Raw genomic sequence first — 25,289 nt, forward strand, 5'->3', positions numbered from 1 at the left:
AGCTGAAACTACTGCGCCCATGTGCCACAACTACTGAAGCCTGAGCCCCCTAAAATCCAGGCTCCACCACAAGAAAAGCACACGACAGTTAGAGAGTGACCCCCGCTCTCTGCAACTAGAGAAGAGCCCTCACAGCAACAAAGATCCAGCACAGCCAAATAAATAAATATCTAAATAAAAAAAATTTTAAGATTCTACCCTTGACCCAAGAGAAGTTTTTAGAATCTGGCAGGAGTTCATGAACCACCTAAATGTAAATGTGTTGCTTGCATGAGCATTTTTTCTTTCCCATCTCTAGTAACAATAACTACTTCTTTTCCATGATTTGAGCGGAAATCCTTGAGTCATTCTTCAGCCTGCTCTTTCTCTCACACCGAGCATACAGTTCATCAGCCAATCCCACTAGCTGTATCTTCAGATGTAGAATTCTTCCTGCCTTTGCCATTAGCTCCCGGGTCCCCATCACCCCGCACCCGCATTATTGTAACAGCCCCAGGAGAGCCACAGAGGACCATCAGCAGAGCCAGAGCCCAGTTCCTTTTCTCCTACCCCAAAAATGCAGGATTTCTGTTCTACCACATCACATTGTTCCTTTCCGAGAACTGCAGTCTGACGCAAGAGCTATAAGGTTAGAGTTTTCAGGGATAATTCAGGTTTGTAGATAGCCCTTTGAAAGGCAGCAGGTGCTATAGAAAAAAAAAAAAATCAACCATGCAAGGCACATCGCTTTGCCAACAAAGGTCCGTCTAGTCAAAGCTATGGTTTTTCCAGTGGTCATGTATGGATGTGAGAGTTGGACCATAAAGAAAGCTGAGCACTGAAAAATTGATGCTTTTGAACTATGGTGCTGGAGAAGACTCTTGAGAGTCTCTTCGACTACATGGAGATCAAATCAGTCAATCCTAAAAGAAATCAACCCTGGATATTCATTGGAAGGACTGACACTGAAGCTGAAGCTCCAATACTTTGGCCACCTGATTTGAAGATTGGCTCATTGGAAAAGACCCTGATGCTGGCAAAGATTGAAGGCAGGAGGAGAAGGGGACACAGAGGATGAGATTGTTAGATGACATCACAGACTCAATGAACATGAATTTGATCAAACTCTGGGAGATAGTTGAAGGACAGAAAGCCTGGCATGCTGCAGTATACGGGGTTGTAAAGAGTCGGACATGACTGAGTAACTGAACAATGACAAGAACCACAGAGCCCTCTGCCCCTTATCCACTAAATGGTGAGTGACAAGCCATGAGTCCCCTCTGAGCCTCAGTTTTCCCAGCTATAAAATAGGGCTGGTGATTATTCCAAACTCAAAGAACCATCATGAAGATTAAATGAAAGCTACTCCATCTATCTAGTGCACAAAATATGCTTGATAAATCATGGCTTTTTTATGGCTGGTTTGCATTTTTGTGTGGCAGAAACCAACACAATACTATGAAGCAATTTGTCTCCAGTTAAAACCTATGGCTTATTCATGTTGATGTTTGACATAAAACAACGAAATTCTGTAAAGCAATTATCCTTCAATTTTAAAATAAACAATTTTTTTTAATTGTGGCTTTTTCTTTAACCACCAAGAATGCCCAACCTTTGGTCCCCTGGACCCAAAGTGTTAAAGAAGACCTCCTTCATGTTTTCCGCACTACCTGAAATTGGACAATGGTGAGAGATGCAGAAGGGAGACAGTTCCACTGTGGACCATTCCCCCATAGTGTGACTCAGAAAAGTGACCACAGCCCCCTTGCTTCCCCATTTCTCAACACACGTATTGGAAGAAACTGGAGCTTCCTCTTCTGAGATGGGTGAACTTCCCCTGACCCCAGGTAAACAGTTGCTTGGGCCAATGGTCCCCTGGGTGGAGGGCTCAGAACAGGATGCCCACCCACTCTGAAGTCTATGGGCTGTTGTTGTTGTTCAGTGGCTAAGGTGTGTCTGACTCTTTACAACCCCATGGACTGCAGCACGCCAGGCTTCCCTGTCCTCCACTGTCTCCTGGAGTTCAAGTTCACGTCCACTGAGTTGGTGATGCTATCTAACCATCTCATCCTCTGCCGCCCTCTTCTCCTTCTGTCTTCAGTCTTTCCGCACGTTGGAGTTTTTTCCAATGAGTCACTTTTCATATCAGATGGCCAAAGTATTGGAGCTTCAGCTTCAGCAACAGTCCTTCCAATGAATATTCAGGGTTGATTTCCTTTAGGATTGACTGGTTGGATCTCCTTGCAGTCCAAGACTCTCAAGAGTCTTCTCCAGCACTGCAGTTCAAAAGTATCAATTCTTTGGCGCTCAGCCTTTTTAATGGTCCAACTCTAAGGGCTGCATAGAGAGTTAATTTCGATACTGATGAGCTAGGGGCAGGTGTGGAAATGGGAGAAGACAAGTTCAGAGGGAACAGGAAGTAAAGCGAATGCCAATCCCCTACCCACCACTTCCCCTGCTCAGAATCTGCTTGCCTTAATCACTTACTCTGAGTTAGAACAGGAACGATTGTGCTAATAACTCAGGGCACTTGTTCATCAATACATTGATTGGTTTAATCCCACCCTGATGCAGGGACTATCTGAAGAGATTGATGTATTGAGCTGTGCTCAGCTGCGGGAGAGGGACTGATTGCCACAGTGACTAGGAGGGGCACCTCTGGAATTTAATGGGTGTTACAGACTGAAATCGGTCACCCCAAATTCACTTGTTAAAGTCCCAACCCCCCGACATCTCAGAATGTTAAGACATTGGAGATAATGTTCAAAGAGATAATAAAATTAAAAGAAGTCATCAGGGTGTGTTCTAACTGGGGTCCTTCAAGGAAGAAAAGATTATGACACAGAATTTATAAAGGGAAGACCTCCTGAAGACAGAGAAGACAGCCACAGACCAGCCATGGAGAGGGGGCTCACCAGAAACCAACCATGCCAACACCTTGATCTCAGACTTCCAGCCTCCACAACTGTGGAACTTCCCTAGTGGCCCAGTGGTTAAGAATCCACCTTCCAATGCAGGAGACTCGGGTTCAATCCCTGGTCAGGGAACTAAGATCCCACATGCCTCTGGGCTACTAAGTCTGACAGCAGCTACTGAGCCTGCACACTCTAGAGCTGGTACATTGCAACAAGAGAGATGCCCACGTTCAGCAACGAAGACCCAGTGCAGCCAAAGATTTTTAAAAATAAAAATACATTTCTGTTGTTTAAGTCAGTTTATGACACTTTATTATGACAGTCCCAGCAAACTGACACAGTAGGCAAGGACCACACAATGAATTGATATTTTTAAAAGATCTAACACTGCAAGAGAGCTTCCCTGGTGATTCAGTGGGGAAGAATCCACCTGTCAATGCAGAAGATTCGGGTTCAATCCCTGGATTGGGAAGATCCCCTGAAGAAGGAAACGGCAACCCACTCCAGTATTCTTGCCTGGGAAATCCCATGGACAGAGGAGCCTGGAGGGCTACAGTCCATAGGATCACAGAGAGTCAGAGATGACTTAGCAACTAAACAACAACATTGTGAGAGTTAATGGAGACAGTAGCATGGAAACATATATATTACCATATGTAAAATATGCCAGTGGGAATTTGCTGTATGATGCAGGAAACTCAAACCTGGTGCTCTGTGACAACAGAGGGGTGGGATGAGGTAGGAGGTGGGAGGGAGGGCCACAAGGAAGGGGACATATATATGCCTATGGCTGATTCATGTTGATATATGGCAGAAACCAATATAATATTGTAAAGCAATTATCCTTCAATTAAAAATAAATAATTTTTTTTAAAAAAGAGACAGTAGTCCAAGAAGATCCATCCATAGTAAAATTAATTACTTCATCAAAGAGCTTCACAAACCACCTAAAGGCACAAGCGGGTAGGAAGATGTCTCCATTATTGTCCTGAGGATCTCACCAAGTCATGGCCTGGCCTGGGTGAGGAATTTTGACTTTCAGCTGGTCTGTCTTTCTAGAAGTTCCACAGTTCAAGTCTTGCCAGAGGTCTGATTCCACCAACTAGGTTGGGCAAATCTCACCCAGGACAAGGAAACAGCTGTATGTCAAGAATTATTGCCCCACCTGCTTCCCAGAGGGAAATGGTAAACAAGTCCAGTACTCTTGCCTGGAGAATCCCATGGATAGGGGATTCTGGTGGGCTGCAGTCCATGGGGTTGCAGAGTGAGACACGACTGAGCATTGAGCATGGCATGGCTTCCCAGAAGTTGGTTCACATCAGGTAGGCAGCAAAGGGTCTGAGTCCCATCACATTATGATCATGGTCCAAAGGAGCCATAGTGCTTTCAGTCCCAGCTCAAATAATGTCAGACCTGGAGCTCCTAAAGTCCATATGGTTTCCTAAGAGCCATGATTGGGGACCTGGTGAGTTCCCTCCAGACCCCAGAACTGGGAGACCATTCCTAAGACCTGGTGTCCCTCCTGCTCATCTACTCTGGACTGAGTTGTGTCCCACCAACCCCGCCCCCTACAAAAAAAACTTCCATGTTAAATCCCAAACCCCAGTGTGATGCTATTAGGAGGTAGGGCCTTAGGAGTGATTAGGTCTTGGGGTGGAGCCTTCATGAAAGGGATTAGTGTCTTTATAAAAGGGACCTCAATATGACATGACAGCCCTTGTATGCGGAATCTAAGAAGAAATGATGCTAATGAACTTACAGAACAGGAAGAGACGCACAGACTTAGAGAATGAACTTAAGGCGGCCTTGGGGAAGGACGTAGGGGAGGGATAGTCAGGGAGTTGGGGATGGACAGGTACACTCTGCTCTATTTTAAATGGATAACCAACAAGGACCTACTGTAGAGCACAGGGGACTCTGCTCAATGTTATGTGGCAGCCTGGAGGGGAGGGGAGTTTAGGGGAGAAAGGATACAAGTATATGTATGGCTGAGTCCCTTCGCTGTTCACCTGAAACTATCACGTTGTTAATCGGCTATACCCCAATACAAAATTAAAAGTCTTTAAAAAAATAAAAATGGACCCCAGAGAGTTCTCACCCCTCCCAGCATGTGAGGACACAGTGAGATGGCATCCATGAACCAGGAAGCAGGTCATCGCTAAACACTCTATCTCCCTGAGCCTTGATCCTGGGCTTGTCAGCCTCCAAAACTTTGAGAGAAAAAAAATGTCTGTCATGTAAAAGCCATCCAGTGTACAGTATTCTGTAACAGCAGCTTGAACAGACTAACACAGTGCAACAGAACAAGCCCCCAAGTCCTCACCCCAGAAATGATCTGACTCGCACCCCAGAGAACTTGCTACGTCCGGGCTGCTGGATCCCCCTTGGGTGCTGGCAGGTCCCACTGTTCACGTCAGATCCAGAAGGGCGGGAGGTTCTCACCTCCAAGAGCCGAGGGGCATGGAGTACGGATGGGCCTCCACCCAGCCTCAACTGTGGGGTTCAACAGGAACATTTCCGCTCACAAATCCAGTACGTAGTTTTGTCGCAGGAGAGGTCATTCCAGGTGCCACCTTTGTTCATGCTGGCACAGTTCTCATTATTATAGAGGTTGTTAGGTTCCTGTGGGTCCCAAAAGCTGGATAAAGGAGAAAGTGGGTGTAGGGTGAGGTGACTAAATAGAGCACAGCGGGTTTTTCAAGGCAGTGAAACTGCAATTCTATACAATACCGTGATGGGAGATACATGACATCATGAGTTTGTCAAAACCCATAGACTTTGGGGAAGATCCAAAGGCTCAGCAGGTAAAGAGCCCACCTGCAGTGCAGGAGCTGCAGGAGACATGGGTTCAATCCCTGGGTCAGGAAAATCCCTTGGAGGAGGTATGGGCAACCCACTCCAGTATTCTTGCCTGAAAAATGCCATGGGCAGAGGAGACTGGTGGGCTAGAGTCCAAAGGGTTCCAAAGAGTCGGACGCTACTAAGCAAGCATAGAATTTCACAGCGCTAAGAGTGACCCTTAATCTGACCTATGGACTTAGTTCATAATAATGTGTCTATAAGGGCTCATCAGTTGTAACAAATGCATTAGGCTAATGCAAGATGTTAATGATGGGGGAAAATGTGTGCAGGACAAAAGGGATGCGGGGAACAGCGCTCTGCACCTTCTGCTCAATTTTCCTAAAAAAATAATGCACTACTCAACCATACAAAGAATGAAATTTTTCCATTTGCAACCACACGGGGAGACTTGGAGGATATTATGCTAAGTGAAGTAAGTCAGAGAAAGACAAATACTATACGATATCACTTACATGTGGAATCTGAAAAATACAACAAACTAGTGGCTACAGCAGCAAAGAAGACTCACAGATGTAGAGAACAAACTAGCTGTTACCAGTGGGGAGAGGAAAGGAGAGAGGGGCGATACAGGATTAGGGGAGAAAGTGGTGCAAAGCATTAGGTGTAAAATAAGGTACAAGGTCCTTGTTGGTAGCACAGGGACCTCTCCTCCGTACTCTGTAATAATCTAAATGAGAAAAGAATTTTAAAAAGAATAGGTATACGTATATGTATAACTGAACCACTTTGTGATACACCTGGGAAGCAAATGTAAAGCAACTATACTCCAATATAAAATAAAAGTTATTGGGCTCTTCCCTGGCAGTCCAGTGGTTAAGACGTCACCTTCCAATTCAGGGAGTGTGGGTTCGATCCCTGTTCAGGAAGCTAAGACGCCACATGCCTCAGTGGCCAAAACACAAACCAGAAGTTCAATAAAGACTTTAAAAATGATCCACACCAAAAGAATTTTAAAATTAAATAAAAATTACTTTCTAAAAAAGTAAACAATTTTTAAAATAGTAAAATTTAAAAATAAGCTATAAGGATACATTGCACAACATAGGGAATATATCCAATATTTTATAACTTTAAATGGAGTATAACTTTAATAATTGCAAATCACTATGTTGTACACCTGTGACATATAATACTGTTTATCAACTATACTTCAACTCAAAAATAATGATAAAAGGAAAAATAAAGTCTATTCATTAAAAAAAAAAAAAGAAAAGAATACCAGAAAAAAAGAACAAGAAAAGCCTTCATGGCTCAGGGCTCTTTCTTCCACCAGAATCATTCCTTCAGCCTTTCAGAATTACATGAAAATGTTGTGTCGTCCCCGTCACCCCAGCAGCTTGTCTGTGCTAACTCAGCCCCATCTCCCTGTTCACCAGGAATTCTCCAGGTTCCTGAGTCAGTTTCCTGCATCTGGTCAGTTTCTGTTCTCTTCCAAAGAACATTTTTGTTAAACCACATCCCTCTCAACCTTCCAAGTAATGTAGTGTTTTAGGTCATGTTCCTTTTTTTTTTTTTTAATTGGAGTATAACTGCTTACAGTGTTGTGTTGTTTCTGCTGTACAGTGAAGTCAATCAATCATGTGTATACACTTATCCCCTCCCTCCTGGACCTTCCTCCCACCCTGTCCCCCATCCCACTGGTTCAGGTCATCATGAGCGCACAGCAGAGCTTCCTGCGCTTCATAGCAAGGTCCCACTAGCTATGTTTTACACGTGGTAGTGTATACATGTCTTTTGTTTGGTTTATTTGTTTTGTTCTCCTTTTATCTCATAATTTGTTCCACCCTCCCCTTCCCCTCAACCACCCACCACTGTGTCCACAGAGCCAAATTTGGCAATTCAGGTGCATGGGATTTATTAAAGGGTGTTCTCAGGAGAGGGGGACTGAGAGAAGAAGGATGAGGCAGGGGACAGAAGTCAGCAAGGATATGGGTTTAGCCTGGTCTAGACTCAGCCTGAAGCCACAGGGAGCTCTGGAATTTGAATAGCACAACAGAGTTTTTCCAACTTGAGACAAGGGGTCCAGGCAGCTCTTAGCCTGTCATTGTCTGTGCCATGACTTCAGTGGAAGTGGAGCAACCTCCTAGCTGAACAGGCTTCCATTCAGCTGAGGTCACCTCTCGGGAGAAAGCATAACTGTGAGCCTTTAGCAGCCAATGCCCCCTGCTGGGGGGTGTCTGCACCAGCCCGCAAAAGGGATCTGAGCTGAGGACCTGCAGTGACACACCATCCCATGCCATCTCTATTTACAGAATTCTACCTCCCTCCAGGAATCTTTAATAAAAAAAATAAAATCCCCAGACAAAACACTAATATCTCTAATATATAAAGAGTTCCTAGAAATCAATAAGAAAAAGACCAAAACTCCAATATAAAAAACACACAAAAATCTTTCCATGTGCTGCAAGGAAAGATCCCATGTGCCACAACTGAGACTCAACACAGACCAATAAATAAGTATTTCTTTAAAATACACAAAAGATATGAATAGATAATTCACAGAAAAGTTAATACATATGGCTATCAAACATATGCAAAGACACTCAACCTCAAGCATAACAGACATGCAACCAACCCAGGGATCGAACCCAGGTCTCCTGGCACTGCAGGCAAATTCTTTGCCAACTGAGCTACAAGGGAAGCCCAAATTAAGTATTAACTTGCATTAATTTGCCAATGTAGTATACATCGGCCTCTCAGTACCCTGTAATGATCAATACGGGAGAAGAATCTTAAAAAGAGTGAATATATGTAAATGTATAACTGATTCACTTTGCTGTACAGCAGAAACTAACACAATACTATAAATCAACTATACTCCAATAAAAATTAATTTTAAAAAATACTACGTTAGTATTCCATTTTTCACCTACAATTAAAACAATAAAATTCCAAAAGTTTGATGAGCGTGTGGGCAAAAAAAAAAAAAAAATGTAAGTCAAGCTGGTGAGAGAATAAATTGGTATAATCATATGGGGGACAATTTGTTAATATTTACTTAAAATACAAATACAGACATGGCTGTATTTATATTTTAAATAAATACAAGTTTAATACATACAGTATAAATAACTACACATTTCCCCTGGTGGCTCAGTGGTAAAGAATCTGCTTGCCAGTGAAGGAGACATGGGTTCGGTTCCTGGTCTGGAAGATCCCACGTGCTGGGGAGCAGCTAAGCTCGTGCACCGCGCCTGCTCAGCCTATGTTCTAGAGCCCAGGAGCCGCAGCTACTGAAGCCCTCACCCCCAGAGCCTGTGCTCCGAAACCAAAGAAGCCAGCACAATAAGAGCCAGCGGACTGCAACTAGAGAATAGCCCCCGCTTGCCACAACTCGAGAAACCCCGCAGGCAGCAACAAAGACCCAGCACAGCCAAAATAAATTTGTTAATTGATTAAATTATTTTAATAAATAAAATTAAGTACAAATACATATTCTCCTTAAGAAGATAAAGCGTGATGGCTAACAGCATGGACTTTGAAGCCCGGAGGTGTGGCACTACCACCTGCCGGGTGTCTGACCTGGGGACGATCACGTAACCTGTCTGTGCCCTGTTTCCACGTCTTTCCATGGAGAGGATAACAGTACTTCCCTTACAGAATTACTAAGAAAATTAAATAAATGAGTTGATATAAAGAATGCCTCCCCAAATGAGATCCTGCTCACTCTTTCGGCAAATCAAAAATCTTCCTCTTGGGACTTCTGCAGTGGTCAAGACTCCGAGCTTCCGTGCAGGCAGCACCGGTTTGGTCCCTGGCCAGGGAACTAAGACTCCAAATGCCATGTGGCACAGCCAAAAATAAATAAATAAAAGATCTTCAAAATAAAATTAAAAAGCATGCATCTTTTAAAAAAAAAATCTTCCTCTTCCTCTTGCCCTATAGCCATGGCATCTTTTCTCTCTTGTTTTCCCCTCAACCATTGGTGTGAGGACTTGATATGTTTGAGCAGTTGTGCTAAAAGGCTGAGATGTTGTAAGGAGGGAAAAAAAAGTGTAAGCACCAGAAACCCTATCAGAAAAAAAGCACCCTTGTGCTCCCCTTGTCCAGCTCTGCCTGGGATTTGTGTGTGTGTGTGCGTGTGTATGTGTGATTTGTTGATACGCTTTTGTTTATTGTTTTAATTTTTAAATTTATTTTTAATTGGAGGATAATTGCTTTATAATATTGTGTTGGTCTCTGCCATACATCAGCATGAATAAGCCACAGGCATACATATGTCCCCTCCCTCCCGCCCCATCCCACTCCCCTAGGTTGTCACAGGGCACCAGGTCTGAGTTCCCTGCGTCACACAGCAAATTCCCACTGGCTAGCTATCTTACATACAGTAATGTATATGTTTCCATGCTGCTCTCTCAACTCATCCCCCTCTCTCCATCCCCCACTGCGTTCTCAAGTTTGTTCCCTGTGTCTGCATCTCCATTGCTGCCCTGCAAATAGGTTCATCAGTTTCATCTTTCTAGATTCCATATATACGCATTGATACATGAAATTTGGTTTTCTCTTTCTGACTTACTTCACTCGGTATAACAGACTCTAGGTTCGTCCACCTCATTAGGACTGACTCAGATGTGTTCTTTTTTATGGCTGAGTAATATTCCACTGTGTATATGTACCACAGTTTTTATTGAGTGTAGTTGCTCTATAATGTTGCGTTAGTTTCCGCAGTACAGCAAAGTGAATCAGCTATACTTATACATATATTTCCCTCTTTGGATTTCTTTCCCACTGAGGTCACCACAGAGCTCTGGGTTCCCTGTACTAGGCAGTATTCTCATTAGTTATCGATGTTACACATAATATCAATCCCAGTCTCCCAGTTCATCCCACGACCCCTTTCCCCTTGGTATCCGTACATTCGTTCTCTACATTTGTGTCTCTATTTCTGCTCTGTAAATAAGATCGTCTATATCAATTTTTTTCAGATTCCACATAAATGCGTTAACATATGAATTTGTTTTTCTCTTTCTGACTTCCTTCACTCTGTATGACAGTCTCTAGGTCCATCCACATCTCTATAAATGACCCAGTTTCATTCCTTTTTATTCAACCTGGGACTCTAAAGAATCTGCTGCTTTGGACTTCACAAAGACCTACAAGGAGGAGAGACCCAATAAGCCCTGGATACTTGCCTCAAAGTGACGGGGGACCCATCCAGCCACCTCCAGTCCCCTTCGACATCTCTGTCATTCAGCCCCAGCCAGTACACCCGTGGAGAACCATGGGCCTTGGCCACAAAGTCCTGCAAGTACAAACTCCATTCAGCCATCAGTTCTTCTACACACACCCTGCCTGTCTCACATATATTCAGGGCTTGTGAATGCCACCCCAGTACCCATCCCAAATCCCCATGGCATACAGAACAAGCTCAAAACCTTCCTCGCACTTGAGCACCTGCAGTGGGAACAGTCATGCTGCTTTCTCCAAAAACCTATGAGCCGCTCTGTGCCTCAGTTTCCACCTCCGTAAAATGGGATAATAGTAGCTACCTCCTCATAGAGTTATTGAGAGGATTGAATGGATTAATATGCATAAGGAATTCAAACAGTGTCAGACATGCTGCAAGTACTGGGACATCTTATTTTATGGGAGTATAGTAGATTTTCAATGTCGTGTTAGTTTCTCCTGTACAACAAAGTGAATCAACTATGTGTATATGTATATCCCCTCCCTCTTGAGCCTCCCTCCCACCCTTCGCAGAGCCATGAGCTGAGCTCCCTGGGCTCCCTGCACAGCAGCTTCCCACTAGCTATCTATTTTACACACGAGGGTGCATATGTGTCAATGCTACGTTCTCAGTTCATTGCACCCTCTCCTCCCCACTCCTGACCACACGTCCACTCTCTATGTCTGCATCTCTAGTCTTGCCCTGAAAATAGGTTTGTCACTACTATTTTTCTGTATTCCATATAGTACTGCAACATCTTAACCTTTAACGTATAATTTAAGGAAGAATTCTAATAATAATAACTGATATCTTGGATTTCCTGGTACTCTCACCCTCCCAACCCCTGCAGTCCTAAGCGACATCCAGGCAGAAAAGGAATTCATTGCTTCAGAAAAAGAACGTGGAGGGAAGGGGAGAAATAGGAGCTTCCCAGCTTTTGTATTTCCAAAGCCCAGGCCTTTGGGAGGAAAGAAAGGACTTGGATCAAAGATGAGAAGAAAATATCATGATTTAAAGCAACTCCTGGAGTTCCCTGATGGTACAGTGGATAAGAACACGCCAGCCAACATAAGGGACACAGTTCGATCCCTGGTCCAGGAAGACCCCACCTGCCGCAGAGCAGCTAAAGCGCATGTGCCACAACTACTGAGCCTGCATGCTGCCACTACAGAAACGCACACACCCAGAACCGGTGCTCCACAACAAGAGAAGCTACCGCAATGAGAAGCCCGAACGTCACAGCCAAGGGTGGCCCCTGCTCGCTGAAACTGGAGAAATCCCACATGCTGCCACTTGTAGCAGCACAGATGGACCTGGAGAGCGTCACACCGAGTGAAGTCAGACAGAGGAGGAGAAAGAGCGTATGACATCGCTTAATCGTGGAATCCGGAAAGAAATGATACAAACGAACTTACAAAACAAGAGACTCGCAGACTTAGAAAAGGAACTTAGGGTTGCCAAAGCGGAGTGACAGTGCAGGAGTATGGGAAGGTGATGTACACCCTGCTGTATTTAGGATAATCAACAAGGACCTACTGTAGAGCACAGGGGACTGGAAGGAAGAGGGGTTTGGGGGAGAATGGACACATGTATATGTATGGCTGAGTCCTTTCACTGTTCCTTGCACCTGAAACTACCATGCCATTGCTAATCGGTTATACCCCAATACAAAATAAAAAATTCAAAGTTTGAAATAAATCAATAAATTTTTTGAAGAGTACCAACATAGCCAAAAATAAATAAATAAAAATTGAAAAACAAAGCAACTCCTCTCCAGACAAACTGATCTATGGTGAGGAAACCAGATGTGTAGTTTCCCGGGGTGGGCAGGGGTGACTGGAAGATGGCATGAGAGAACTCCCTGGGCTGTGGAAGCATTCTAAATCTTGACTGGGTTGACAGTTACACAGATGCCTACATATGCCAAAACTCAGTGGATGTGCACTTAAGATCTGTGCATTTTACTCTACGCAAATCATATCTCACTCACTCAATCTTATTCAAGGCCAAGATTTCCTGAAAGGTAAAGACAAAAGATGGCAATGGGAAAGAAGCTATGGAGATATAGACGGGGTGGGTGCCGGGAAGAGGGCTCTGCATTTCATTCTCTGGTGGGGCCCGAGGTGATGGCCAAACCCCAGAGGGATATGAAAACTCTAAAAAGTAGAGGGATTCTGGACCTTGTTTCTTGGGTAAAACCCCAGAGAAGTGTCAGGAAATCAGAAAGAGCAAAGTGCTGCTCAGCCCATCAAATCATCATAGTGCCCTGAAGCTGAAACTCCAGTACTTTGGCCACCTAATGTGAAGAGCCAGCTCGTTGAAAAAGACCCTGATGCTGTGAAGGATTGAGGGCAGAGGGAGAAGGCGGCAGCAGAGGATGAGATGGTTCGATGGCATCACTGACTCAATGGACATGAGTTTGAGTAAACTCCGGGAGGTAGTGGAGGACAGAGGAGCCTGGCGTGCTGCAGTCCAAGAGGTCACAAAGAGTCGGACATGACTTAGTGACAAGATAACAACAACAACTAGCACTTAGGAGGTGTTCAAGAAATGTTGATTGAAATAACAAGTTAATAAGTGAGCTACACAGGCTTCCCAGGTGGCTCAGCTGTGAAGAATCCACCTGCAAATGCAGGAAACACAGATTCAATCCCTAAGTCAAGAAGATCCCCTGGAAAAGGAAATGGTAACTCTCCAGTATTCTTACCTGGAAAATCCCATAGACAAAAGAACCTGGTGGGCTACAATCCATGGAGTCACAAAAGAGCTGGACATGACTTAATGACTAAAAAAGTGAGCTACACACTTTGCACAGGTTATCTCATTTGATCTTCATGGTAACCCACTGAAGCAAGGATTGTTAACCCCATTTTACAGATGGGAAAATTGAGGCACAGAGCAGTTAAGTAATTTGTCCAGGATCATTCACCCAGTGGATGTCCCAGTGGATACCAGCTTGGAACAAAGATATTGAGGACCAGATATGCACTTCCCTCCACCTTGACCCCAGATAAGCCATCCCTACTCAGAAGAAAAACAGATAATCCCAACTGATTGAGATGAAATCTCCACCACCTTGGTATAATAAGAGCTTAAAGAGAATGGAAATGAGTTATTTAAAGCAAAGTTATATTTCTTAACTGCCTGAGTTTAGTTGTTGTTTAGCTGGAATATGATTTACCACCTGCCCCATTCACATCATCTAATCTAATCTCCAAAAAAAACCCTGTATTAACTACTCAATACAAATGTTGCGATGAAACAGAAGGATTTTTTTAAAACAGAGAAGACACAGAGGGAAAAAATAAGATGGTAGCCTAAATCCAACCAAATCAATAATTACATTAAATGTAAATGATCTTTTGCTGGGGCATGTGGCAGTTTTCCCTTTTTCTCTCTTTTTTTAATATTTACTATTTCTATTTATTTCTTTGGCTGTGCCGGATCGCAGCTGTGGCATGTGGGAATCTCCAGTTGCAGCATGCGGGGTTCAGTTCCCGGACCAGGGCTTGAATCCAGACCCGCTGCATTGATAGCATGGAGGCTTAGCCACTGTACCACCAGGAAAGTGGAAGTCGCTCAGTCAAGTCTGACTCTTTGCGACCCCATGGACTGTACAGTCCGTGGAATTCTCCAGGCCAGAATACTGGAGTGGGTAGCCTTTCCCTTCTCCAGGGGATCTTCCCAACCCAGGGATCAAACCCAGGTCTCCCTCATTGCAGTCAGATTCTTTACCAGCTGAGCCACCCGGGAAGCCCAAGAATAGTTCCCATATGGTAGTTTTATTCCTGGTTTTTTAAGGAATTGCCACATGTGTGAATGCTTAGGCGTGTCCAACTCTTTGCAATCCCATGGACTGTAGCCTGGAAGGCTCCTCTGTCAATGGGATTTCCCAGGCAAGAATATTGGAGCAGGTTGGAATCTCCTGCTCCAGGGGATCTTCCCGACCAAGGGATCAAACCCTCGTCTCCTATGCCTCCTGCACTGGCAGGCGGATTTTTTTTTTTTTTTTAACCACTGAGCCACCTGGGAATTGCCATACTATTCTCCATAGCGATTGTATCAGTTTACACTCACATCAACATTGTAGATAAATGGATAAAGACAATGAGGTGTATATGTACAATGGAATATTACTCAGCCATAAAAAGAATGAATTTGAGTCAGTAGCAGTGAAGTGGATGAACAAAGAGTGAAGTAAGTCAGAAAGAGAAAAACAAATATCATATATTAATGCATATATATGGACTCTAGAAAAATGGTACTGATGAACCTATTCGCAAGGAAGGAATGGAGACATAAATGTAGAGAATGGACTGTGGACACAGTTGGGGAAGCAGAGGGTAGGACAAACGGAGAAGGTAGCATTCACATACATACACTATTGCATGTAAGACAGTTAGTGAGAAGTTGCTGTATAAAACAGGGAGCCCAACCTAGAGCTCTGTGACAACCGAGAGGGGTAGGTTGGGCAGGGGGAGCGAGGCCCAAGAGGGAGGGATATATTCATACAGTTATGACTGATTTTGGCTGCCCTGAGAGCTCAGTTGGTAAAGAATATGCCTGCAATGTGGGAGACCTGGGTTCGTTCCCTACAGAACGTTCCCAACACAACATTATAAAGCAATTATCTTCTAATTAACAAAATTTGTAAAACTGGAAATGATCTTATAATACCAAATAAAAGCCAGAGATTCAACGATGGAAAAAAAAAAAAAGACCCCATTATATGCTGTCAACAAGAAATCTTAAAATAATGACATCGGTTAAAATTAAAAGGATGGGGAAAAATAAACCCGGCAAACACTAATAGTCAAATAGTGCTGTGAGTTTTACGGTCAAGAATAAAACTAGCTTCTCGGGCTCCAACGCCAGCTCTGACATTTACTAGTTGAAACAAGCAAGCTGCTTGAGTGAAGTAAGCCTCAGCTTTGTCCTCTGTGAAGTGTTGATAAGTAATGACACGCACTTTGTGCAAATGGTCTTACCACCTAGCTTTGGTAGTATTAAGTCATTAAAGTTATCTACACTTATTTCAGTTCTCCTCGTACATACACACAGATGAAACTGTCCCTTTCTATTGCCCTAAAACATGAGAGTGCCCATGTGACTTTCTCTGTGAGTGCATGTAGGTAGAAATTTTCCCTCATACACTTCCACCATTGAGCTATAGGGACCGGCTGTCGTTTTAGCATAACATAACCTCTCCTGACTCTCACCTAATTTATAGGTGTGTTGTTAGAATTATGTTAATGCGTGTAAAATATCTGGAATACAGCCTAGAGAATAGAAAGTGCTACCAAAGAGATAGCCATTATTATACCTCCATGTTAGAGAGGAACCTGAGGCTCCGATTGGATAAGTCAGCACAACCGGAATTTGAACTCAAGCAGTAACCTGAATATTGGCCACCTCATGTGAAGAGTTGACTCACTGGAAAAGACCCTGATGGTGGGAGGGATTGGAGGCAGGAGGAGAAGGAGACGACAGAGGATGAGATGGCTGGATGGCATCACTGACTCAATGGATGTGAGTCTGAGTGAACTCCGGGAGTTGGTGATGGACAGGGAGGCCTGGCGTGCTGTGATTCATGGGGTCGCAAAGAGTCAGACACGACTGAGCGACTGAACTGAACTGAACTGAACTGACTGACTCAAAAGCAATTCCAGTTTCTTTACATTCAGGCCAGGGAAGGATGTGTAAATCCTAGGAGAGAGGCGGGCTGGCCCTGCTGGTTCTCAAGGGTGTGGAAGGGACAGCTCACCTGTTCATCAGAGTTACTGATGATGACCAAGTGAGAGTAATTCTCCTGGCAGAACTTCCGGGCTTCATCCCATGACTTGGTGCTTGGAGAGAAGTAGTAACACTTACCCTGAAAAGGGAGCCAGCCTTCAGGGCAGGTGACCCTGGTACAGTCTGGGGACAGGATAGGATTCTGTCAGAGTAGCCCCAGAACCAGAGTAATGTACATGGTATGCCATGTACAGGTGTTCAGGCTGGGCACTGCTCAACTCTAGCGGGGGCTGGGAGGGAACCATTCACATAGATTGCACTGAGGATCACTCCCAAGGATTTGTGCTCTGTACCGGCTCCACCATGCGCCCCCCCAACTCAGGGAAGTTCCCCAAGTCCCACTTACCTAACAAGCCCCGAAGTTCCAGCAGGGACTGGTTGGTGTCAGCTCTTATGCGCTCAATGTCCTTCTTCAGGCCAGCTAACCCCATCATGCCAGTCACTGTTAGCAGGAACGGGCTGAACAGTTAGAGACCCAAACGCCCATCTACCCACCTACCAATCACTGACTGCACACACCACAGACAGAGGCAAGAGGTGTGCTCCCCACCATACCCATGTTCCAGTGGGTGATACTGAAACTCAAAAACAACATGGTCAGTGCCCAGGAGGAGTCCTAGAGTTACTCAGAGGAGAGATTAATCCTTGAGACTTGAGGGAGAGTAGAGATGGTGGACTTCCTGGAGCAGGTGGGTTTTAAAGGGAAATGGTGGTTCTGTATTAGTGAGGAGGCTCAATAGTCAGGGGTCACCTTGCCACCTTGGAAGCAAAGATCCAGAGGCAAGCATGTTGGGAAAGGCTCGCACAGTAAAAGTCAAGGAGAATCTCACAGGAGCTTGAGCTCCAAGTGGGATGAGGTCTGGCATCTGGGTCCTTGAATGCCAAGCCAAAAGTTTTGCATTGGACTCTGGGCGGTGAGAAGCTGATGGTTTTTGAGTGTAAGAGTGGCTTGGTCTGAAGTGTGGGGTGAGGGTGTGTAGAATGGAGCAATTCTCAGATATCACCAATCATAGTGAAGGCTTCTTCTGCAACTAACGTGTTCCCGCTACTCTCACACACATTGGCCCTCTGCCAATACTCCCCAGGGTCATCAACAGAAGACACTTCAGTTAGACAAAATAGAAATATTAGAAAGAAAACTCAATAGATAGGTAGGTAGATAGATGATATATAGATGATTGATAAATAGGTAATAGATAAATGATTGATGAAGAAATAGATAATTGAAGATAGAAAACTAGATAGGAAGATGATAGACGATTGATAAATAGATAATAGATAGATGATTGACAGGTAGATAATGGTAGACAGACAGACAGATAACATATATGTTATCCCTGACACTCTTTCCTCTCACCCACCACCATTCCCACTCACCCATCCCCAGGGTCAGTCAATTTTACCTCCTAAACCTTTCTACTCTGCCTACTTCTCTTCAACCCCACAGCCACAACCCTCAGCTAAGCAACCATTCTCTCTCAACTACCCATCCTCCTTCCTTGTACTTAAATGTTGCCTCCTACCACAGGGCCTCTGCACATGCCTGAGATTCTCAACTCCTTCCCTAGTTAATTCCACATTTCCTGAGTCTAACAGATTCACTGCATTCCCTGCCCTCACTGGCCATAAGGTTCCTGATGAAGCAGACAGTTCATCACATAACTAACTTATGATAAACATCATGAAACAGAAATTCAAGAGGCAAGGAGAGACCATAACAGGGTCTGAGCCTCAACTGGAGGCGTGGAAAGGCTGCCCTCGCTATGGTAAGTTAAAGAGGGCTGCAAATTCTTTGCCCTTCCCCCAGGGAGTAGCAGGATTACCCACCCTCCTTCTGAATCTAGGCTGGTCCGGTGACTAGTTCTGACCATCAGAGTGCAGTGCACCTGTGGCTGTGTAATTTCTGAAGCTGAGCCCTAACACCACCATGCTATGAGGAAGCTCAAGTTACACATGTGGATAGAGGCGCACCCAGGCACCAGCCATGTGAGTGAAGCTTCTGGGACCTTCCAGCCCAGCCCAACTACCCAATGACCCCAGCTCACCCCACAAAGAGTGGATGTGCCATGCTGAGCTGTTCTGAATTCCTTCCTTGTAGATTTGCTGGGACAATAAGTGACAACGCTGGGAGGAAATAAAATCCATGTTTCTTTGCAACCACCCCCTAGAAAAATGACCACATTTCCAGTGCTCGACAACCACAGTGACTCTTGGCCACCATATTGGAAAACAGCGGAGGTCTAGATACACGCATGTAGGCACACACACACACACTCCACAGGGACAGGGACTCTGTTGTGTTCACTCTCCTAAGCACTCATCCCCCACCCCGGGACCTAGCACAGCGCCTGGCAAACACGGGGCTGCGGTTGGTGATGAAGCTGGATTTGACAGTCATGTTGGTGCTCACCATGGCTTGAAGGGATGATTGACACCACTCACCATTCGCTCGCCATGCCATCTGCTGAAAGGTCAACATCCTCAGTTCTTCCACCACCTCCTGGTCTATGAGAAGGAGTCCAACTTAAGCCCAGGTTGGACTATATATCCTCCCATTTGCTGCTGTTGTTCTTGTTTAGTCACTAAGTCGTCTCCGACTCTTTTGTGACCCCATGGGCTGTGGCCCCCAAGTCCTCCCATACCCCTTTCCCAGTTTCTCTGCAAGCCCCTTTCTTGCCTTACTCACACTTGATCAGGGTCACAACCAGACCAGTGCAGCCCATGAGCAGTGACACCACCACCAGCAGGAGTAGGCACACCATCAGTCTCTCCTGGTCACGCCTAAGACCTCCGAACTTCTGACTGATCCAGGGCACTGGAGTTGCTGGGGGGTGGAGACGGGGACAGAGACACTGACGCGGGTGCTTCAGACAGTGAGGCAAGGACCCTTGAGCTTTTCTCCCAGAGTGGGGATGGGGTGGAGTGGGGCAAAGGATTAAGGTCGTGACTATATCATCCAGTGGGGTCAGCAAGAGAATGTCAAACAGAGCAAACCCTGAAGAAGCCCGGAACGTTTGTGGAATACATCCTATGTGCCCAGCATTGTGTCTCACCCTTATTATTTTCTTGAATCCTCATCCTTATGACATAGGTTTAACTGTTCCCATTTTGCAAAGAAGTAAACTGAAGGCTTAGAGAGGTTGTGCATAACCTGGACCCAGTTCTTCTCTTTTTTATCCTTTTTTTCAATTGAGGTATAACTGCTTTACAGTGTTGTTAGTTTCTGCTGTACAGTGAAGTGAATCAGCTATACACACGTATCAGTATATGTATAGTATATACATCTCCGCTCTCTTGAGCCTCCCCTCACCCCCATTCCCACCCCTCTAGGTCATCACCGAGCACCAGGCCGAGCTCCCTGTGCTACTCAGCAGCTTCCCACTAGCTATCTATTTTACACAGGGTAGCGTATACACGGCAACGCTACTCTCTCTATTCGTCCCACCCCCTCCCTCCTCCACTGTGCCCGTGTGTCCATTTTCTCCGCCCGCGTCTTTATCCCTGCCCTGCATATATCTGTACCATTTTTCTAGATTCCATGCATATGTGCTAATATGCAGTATTTGTTCTTCTCTTTCTGACTTACTTCACTCTGTATGACAGACCCTAGCTCCATCCACATCACTGCAGATGACCCAGTTCCATTCCATTTTATGGCTGAGTAATGTTCCAGGATATATACGTACCACACCTGCATTATCCATTCATCTGCTGATGGACATTTAGGTTGCTCCCATGTCCTGGCTATTGTAAATAGTACCCACCTCTTCTCTTTCACATTTAGGATGTATCGTCTTTTATGCTCCAGCACCCCCCCCACCCAAGTTGCTCCCCAGGGGCCCAAACTATGGACACCTGCATCCCCTAACTTACATGCAAACAGGGGGTAGGGCTTGAGGAGTAACTGATAGCCATCCTGGGTTCCTAGGGGTCTGGTCTAGACTCAAAAAGGCGGAGCTTCAGAGAGGAAATGTTTATCTCCCAGGGTCTAACTCCACAGCTCACACACGCTTGCCACCGTGGGAGGGGAGACAAAGGCACACCCAAAGGACTTACTGGCTTCAGGCGGCTGGGATGCAGGGTGCGTCGGATCAGTGCCTGGGAGAAAGGCCAGAGACGTTTAGTCAGAAGTCACGGAAAGACTTTGTCTCCCAAGATCAACAACCTCCCCCAAGCCCTCTGATTTGCTCTCTGGTTAAAACTGGGGAATGGAGGGGACTTCCCTGGGGGCACAGTGGTAGAGAATCCAGCTGCCAATGCAGGGGACGTGGGTTCTATCCCTGGTCTGGGAAGATGCCACATGCCTTGGAGCGACTAAGCCCGTGCACTGCAACTACTGAGCCCGTGCTCTACACCCCAGGAGCCACAGCTATTGAGTCCGAGTGTGCCAGCTCCCAAAGCCCACGCACCCTGGAGCCCACGCTCCGCAACAAGAGAAGCCCACCCGTCTCAACTAGAGAGCAGCGCCCGTGCGCCGCAACTAGAGAAAAGCCTGGCAGCAAAGAAGACCCAGCTGAAAGACTCTGTCTTCCAAGATCAACAGCCTCCCCCCAAGCCCTCTGATCTGTTCTCTGGTCAGAATTGGGGGCTGGAGTAAGGACTTCCAAGTGCCCCTCGAGGACGTCATAATGGGTATTCCTATGGCTCACCCAGCTGAGGAGTCAAGCTGGTGACGGGGCTGACGTTCAGGCCTGGAAGGGATCAGAAAGACAGCAGTCAGGCATAGCAGGACCTCAGCCAAGGGAACAGGATGCTCCCAGCCCGAGATCCTCACCCGTGTTCTTCGGGAGCTTACAGGGAAGTGGGGGTCTCTCCGTTTTCTTTCCTGAGGAGGGAGGAACGGTTGCTCAGGCTCAGAGCAGGACCAAGCCAGCACTGGGTCTCTGATACCCCCAGCCCCAGCTCACCTGCCCTGGGAGGTCTTGGTGGAGCCATCCAACCTGGAGAAGAGAAGCTCAGAGTCAGGGCTGGTCCAAGGATGGGAATGGGGTGGAAGCCAGTGATGCAAACAGGAGTGAGATTGCAGTGGAGGGTTAGGGATGGGGTTGTGCATGAGAATGGAACTGGACTTAGTGATGGGGACAGGGTTAAGATGCAGTGACCAGGGACTTCCCTGCTGGTCCTCCCAATGCAGGGGACCCAGGTTCGATTCCTGGTCAGGGAACTAGATCTCATAAAAGAAAGAAAAAGGTGAAAATGTTAGTCAATCAGTCATGTCCGACTCTGAGACCCCATGGACTGTAGCCCACCAGGCTCCCCTGTCCATGGAATTATCCAGGCAAGAATACTGGAGTGGGTAGCCACCCCCTTCTCAAGGGGATCGTCCTGATCAAGGGATTGAACTCAGGTCTCCTACATTGAAGGCGAATTCTTTACTGTCTGAGACACCAGGGGAACCCACAAAGACTTGGCTTGCTGAAACAAAAAAGATCCCCTGTGCCACAATTAAGACCTGGTGGAGCCAAAAAGAAAAAAGAAAAAGATACAATGACCAGCCATCTTGTATTACTAGGACGTTCCTAATTTTAGAGCTGGAAGTCCCAGATTCCAGGAAATCTTTCATCCCTGGATAAACTAGGACAGTTGATTACTCTAAGTTAAAGACACAAGTGAGGTTGAATATGAGAATAGAGTAAGGTTAAGGTTGGGGGTCTTCTTTGGTGGTCCAACAGCTAAGACACCATGCTCCTAGTACAGGGGGCCAAGGTTCAATCCCTGGTCTGGGAACTAGATCCTGCATGCCACAGCTAAATGTTCACATGCCGGAACTAAAGATCCCGTGTGCTGCAAATAAGACCTGCTGCAGCCAAATAGATAATTTTTTTTTTAAGGTTAGGGGACTTCCCTGGAGGTCCAGTGGTTGAGAATCCGCCTCCCAATGCAGGTTAGATCCCTGGTCGGGGAACTGAGATCCCACGTGGGGCAGCTAAGCCCACAAACTCTAGAGCCTGAGCACCACGAGAAAGAGACCCACATGCCTCAACTAAGACCCAACTTAGCCAAATAAATTAATTTTTAAAAAAAAGTTAGGATTGAGATGAGGGTTTGGATTGAAATGAGGATGGGGCTGAAAGAAGGCTCATGGGTGTAGGGTGATGATTCAGGATGTGGTTGGGGGAAAGAATGCAGTTGTAGCTGCATTTGGGGGTGGGGGAGAAGCTGAGGCTGGTTTGTAGTTGTGTGGGGCTTGGTGACAGCTCTGGATCTGGACATAGAGATGGGACAGAGCCAGGCCTGAATTTGGAGATGGTAGGGTCTAAATTTGGAGAAGAGGTGACCTTGAAGACAAGGATGGGGGACTTCCCTGGCAGTCCATTGACTGAGATTCTGCACTTCCACTGCAGAGGGTGAGGGTTCAATCCCTGGTCAGGGAACTAAGACCCTCAAAACAAATAAATGCATTTTTTAATTTAAAAAAGACAGGTATGGGGTGGGGGGCATGGATTTGGGCTTGAGGATCATCTTGGGACCAGGTTGGAGTTGAAGATAGACAGTAAAGAGCCAAGCCCAAGGCACCTCCCAACTCCTACTGAGCCCACAGTCCCACGGTGCTCTGGGACCTCCCAGGCTGACTCCCCTCTGGACTCACAAGTAGGGGACGTGGATCCACCTGGAATGCAGTCCCCCCCACCCCATCCAAGGACGTTTAGGTGCCCTGGTGGGAGTTGGTTCAGGGAAACCTCAAATCCTCCACTTCTTTTTTTTTTTTGGCTGAACCACGTACCCTTCAGGGTTTCCCTGGTGGCTCATTGGTAAAGAGTTCATCTGCCAAAGCAGGAGATGCAGGTTCAGTCCCTGAGTTAGGAAGACACCTTAGAGAAGGAAAGGGCAACCCTCCTCAGCAGTCTTGCCTGGGAAAATACATGGACAGAGGAGCCTGGCAGGCTACAGCCTGTGGGGCTGCACAGAGTCAAGCAAGACTGAGCACACGTATGCATAGCTTTTAGGATCTTAGTTCCCCAACCAGGAATTGAACCCAGGCCAAAGCACCCAGTCCTAACCACCAGACCGCCAGGGAACTCCTAAAACCTCCACTTCTGTACGGATGTGAGAGTTGGACTGTGAAGAAGGCTGAGCACCGAAGAATTGATGCTTTTGAACTGTTGTGTTGGAGAAGACTTTTGAGAGTCCCTTGGACTGCAAGGAGATCCAACCAGTCCATTCTGAAGGAGATCAGCCCTGGGATTTCTTTGGAAGGAATGATGCTGAAGCTGAAACTCCAGTACTTTGGCCACCTCATGCGAAGAGTTGACCCATTGGAAAAGACTTTGATGCTGAGAGGGATTGAGGGCAGGAGGAGAAGGGGATGACAGAGGATGAGATGGCTGGATGGCTCACTGACTCGATGGACGTGAATCTGAGTGAACTCCGGGAGTTGGTGATGGACAGGGAGGCCTGGCGTGCTGCGATTCATGGGGTCGCAAAGAGTCGGACACGACTGAGTGAATGAACTGAACTGAACTGAACTGATCAGATTCTTGTTGAATCCCCAGCCGGGTGTGGATCACTCAAGTCTAATTTGGGTCCTGGGTGCGAATGCAAAGAGATTGGAGAAACACTGGTCCCTGCACAGCTTCTAAAACCCTGGCACGCATGTCTCAGGGCTTTGCATCCACCAGTTCATGTGGGAGCTTCTTTCCTTAACAAACTCCTATTCACTCCTCAATCTCACTTCAATGACCCTTGTCTGACCCCCAATCCTCCCACTAATGCAGGCAGAGCCCTCAGTTACCCTCAGGATTTCCCCAATTTCCTACTCCCTCCCCTCTCTGACTTGCTCACCCAAGACTGTACACAGAACTGAGTGTGTGTGTGTTAGTCGCTCAGTCGTGTCTGACTCTCAGCGACCCCATGGACTGTAGCCCACCAGCCTCCTCTGTCCATGGAATTCTCCAGGCAAGAATACCGGAGTGGGTTGCCATTCCTTTCTTCAGGGGATCTTCCTCGCCCAGGAAAAGAACCCAGGTCTCCCGCATTGCAGGCAGATTCTTTACCATCTGAGCCACCAGGGAGGCCCCTGTGCACAGAACTGCTTCCCCCGTCAGACTGAGAGACCCTCAAGATGGAGGCATGGATGCTCCCACCATTACGGTGCCCAGGGTGAGCAGGCTGACCGTGTGTGTCTGCTATGCCCAGCTAATTCCTCCTGGGGAGTCTGCTCCCCACCATTCATCCCTCAGGCTGCACATCTCTTCACCCAGCCTCAGAGAGGTCCTCTTACCTGGCTTGGGAGGAAGGTCCTTGTAGGGTGGCGTCATGTTCTCGTAGTCGTCATCATCATCCTCTTCCCTGGACCCTTCTAGAGGAAAGGCAAGTGAGAGCCCAGCCCACCCTCTCTTCTGTCCCTCACACCCTGGTCTCCAGCCCCAAGGTGGGGACACTGCAACCTGGGTCCTGCCCACCCCCGGCCCCCACTCCACGCCTGGCCAGGGCCCTACCGGGCAGGTCCCGGTACCCGGCGTTAGTATACAGGGCGCACATGGCTGCAGCTGGCGCCAGGAGCCTAGATGGAGCAGGCAGAGCCTGACAGCTTCTGCTCCTTGTGTCCCCAGCTCAGGTGTCTGGGGCTTTTC

General features: G+C 46.5%; 1 protein-coding gene across 7 annotated transcripts; it reads right to left on the reverse strand.

The window, feature by feature from the left end:
- Window positions 1–3,189: 3,189 nt before the first annotated feature.
- On the reverse strand, window positions 3,190–25,289 carry CLEC17A (C-type lectin domain containing 17A). 7 transcript variants are annotated; one of them, XM_042249791.2, is made up of 12 exons: window positions 25,155–25,289; window positions 24,938–25,012; window positions 21,624–21,656; window positions 21,491–21,541; window positions 21,366–21,407; window positions 20,773–20,814; window positions 19,403–19,540; window positions 19,159–19,221; window positions 17,063–17,158; window positions 16,688–16,839; window positions 10,889–10,998; window positions 3,190–5,532 (listed from the first exon to the last, which is right to left on the reverse strand). In XM_042249791.2, exons 1-12 carry the CDS (start codon window positions 25,195–25,197, stop codon window positions 5,397–5,399), a joined length of 981 nt encoding a protein of 326 aa, XP_042105725.1. In that variant the 5' UTR covers window positions 25,198–25,289; the 3' UTR covers window positions 3,190–5,396. The 7 variants fall into 7 exon arrangements, with proteins under 7 accessions (XP_042105725.1, XP_042105726.1, XP_042105724.1 ...); XM_042249792.2 differs by having other exon boundaries at window positions 21,512–21,541; window positions 24,938–25,015; XM_042249790.2 differs by having other exon boundaries at window positions 24,938–25,015.

The sequence above is a fragment of the Ovis aries genome, chromosome 5, assembly GCF_016772045.2.
Source record: "Ovis aries strain OAR_USU_Benz2616 breed Rambouillet chromosome 5, ARS-UI_Ramb_v3.0, whole genome shotgun sequence".
Lineage (NCBI taxonomy): Eukaryota > Metazoa > Chordata > Mammalia > Artiodactyla > Bovidae > Ovis > Ovis aries.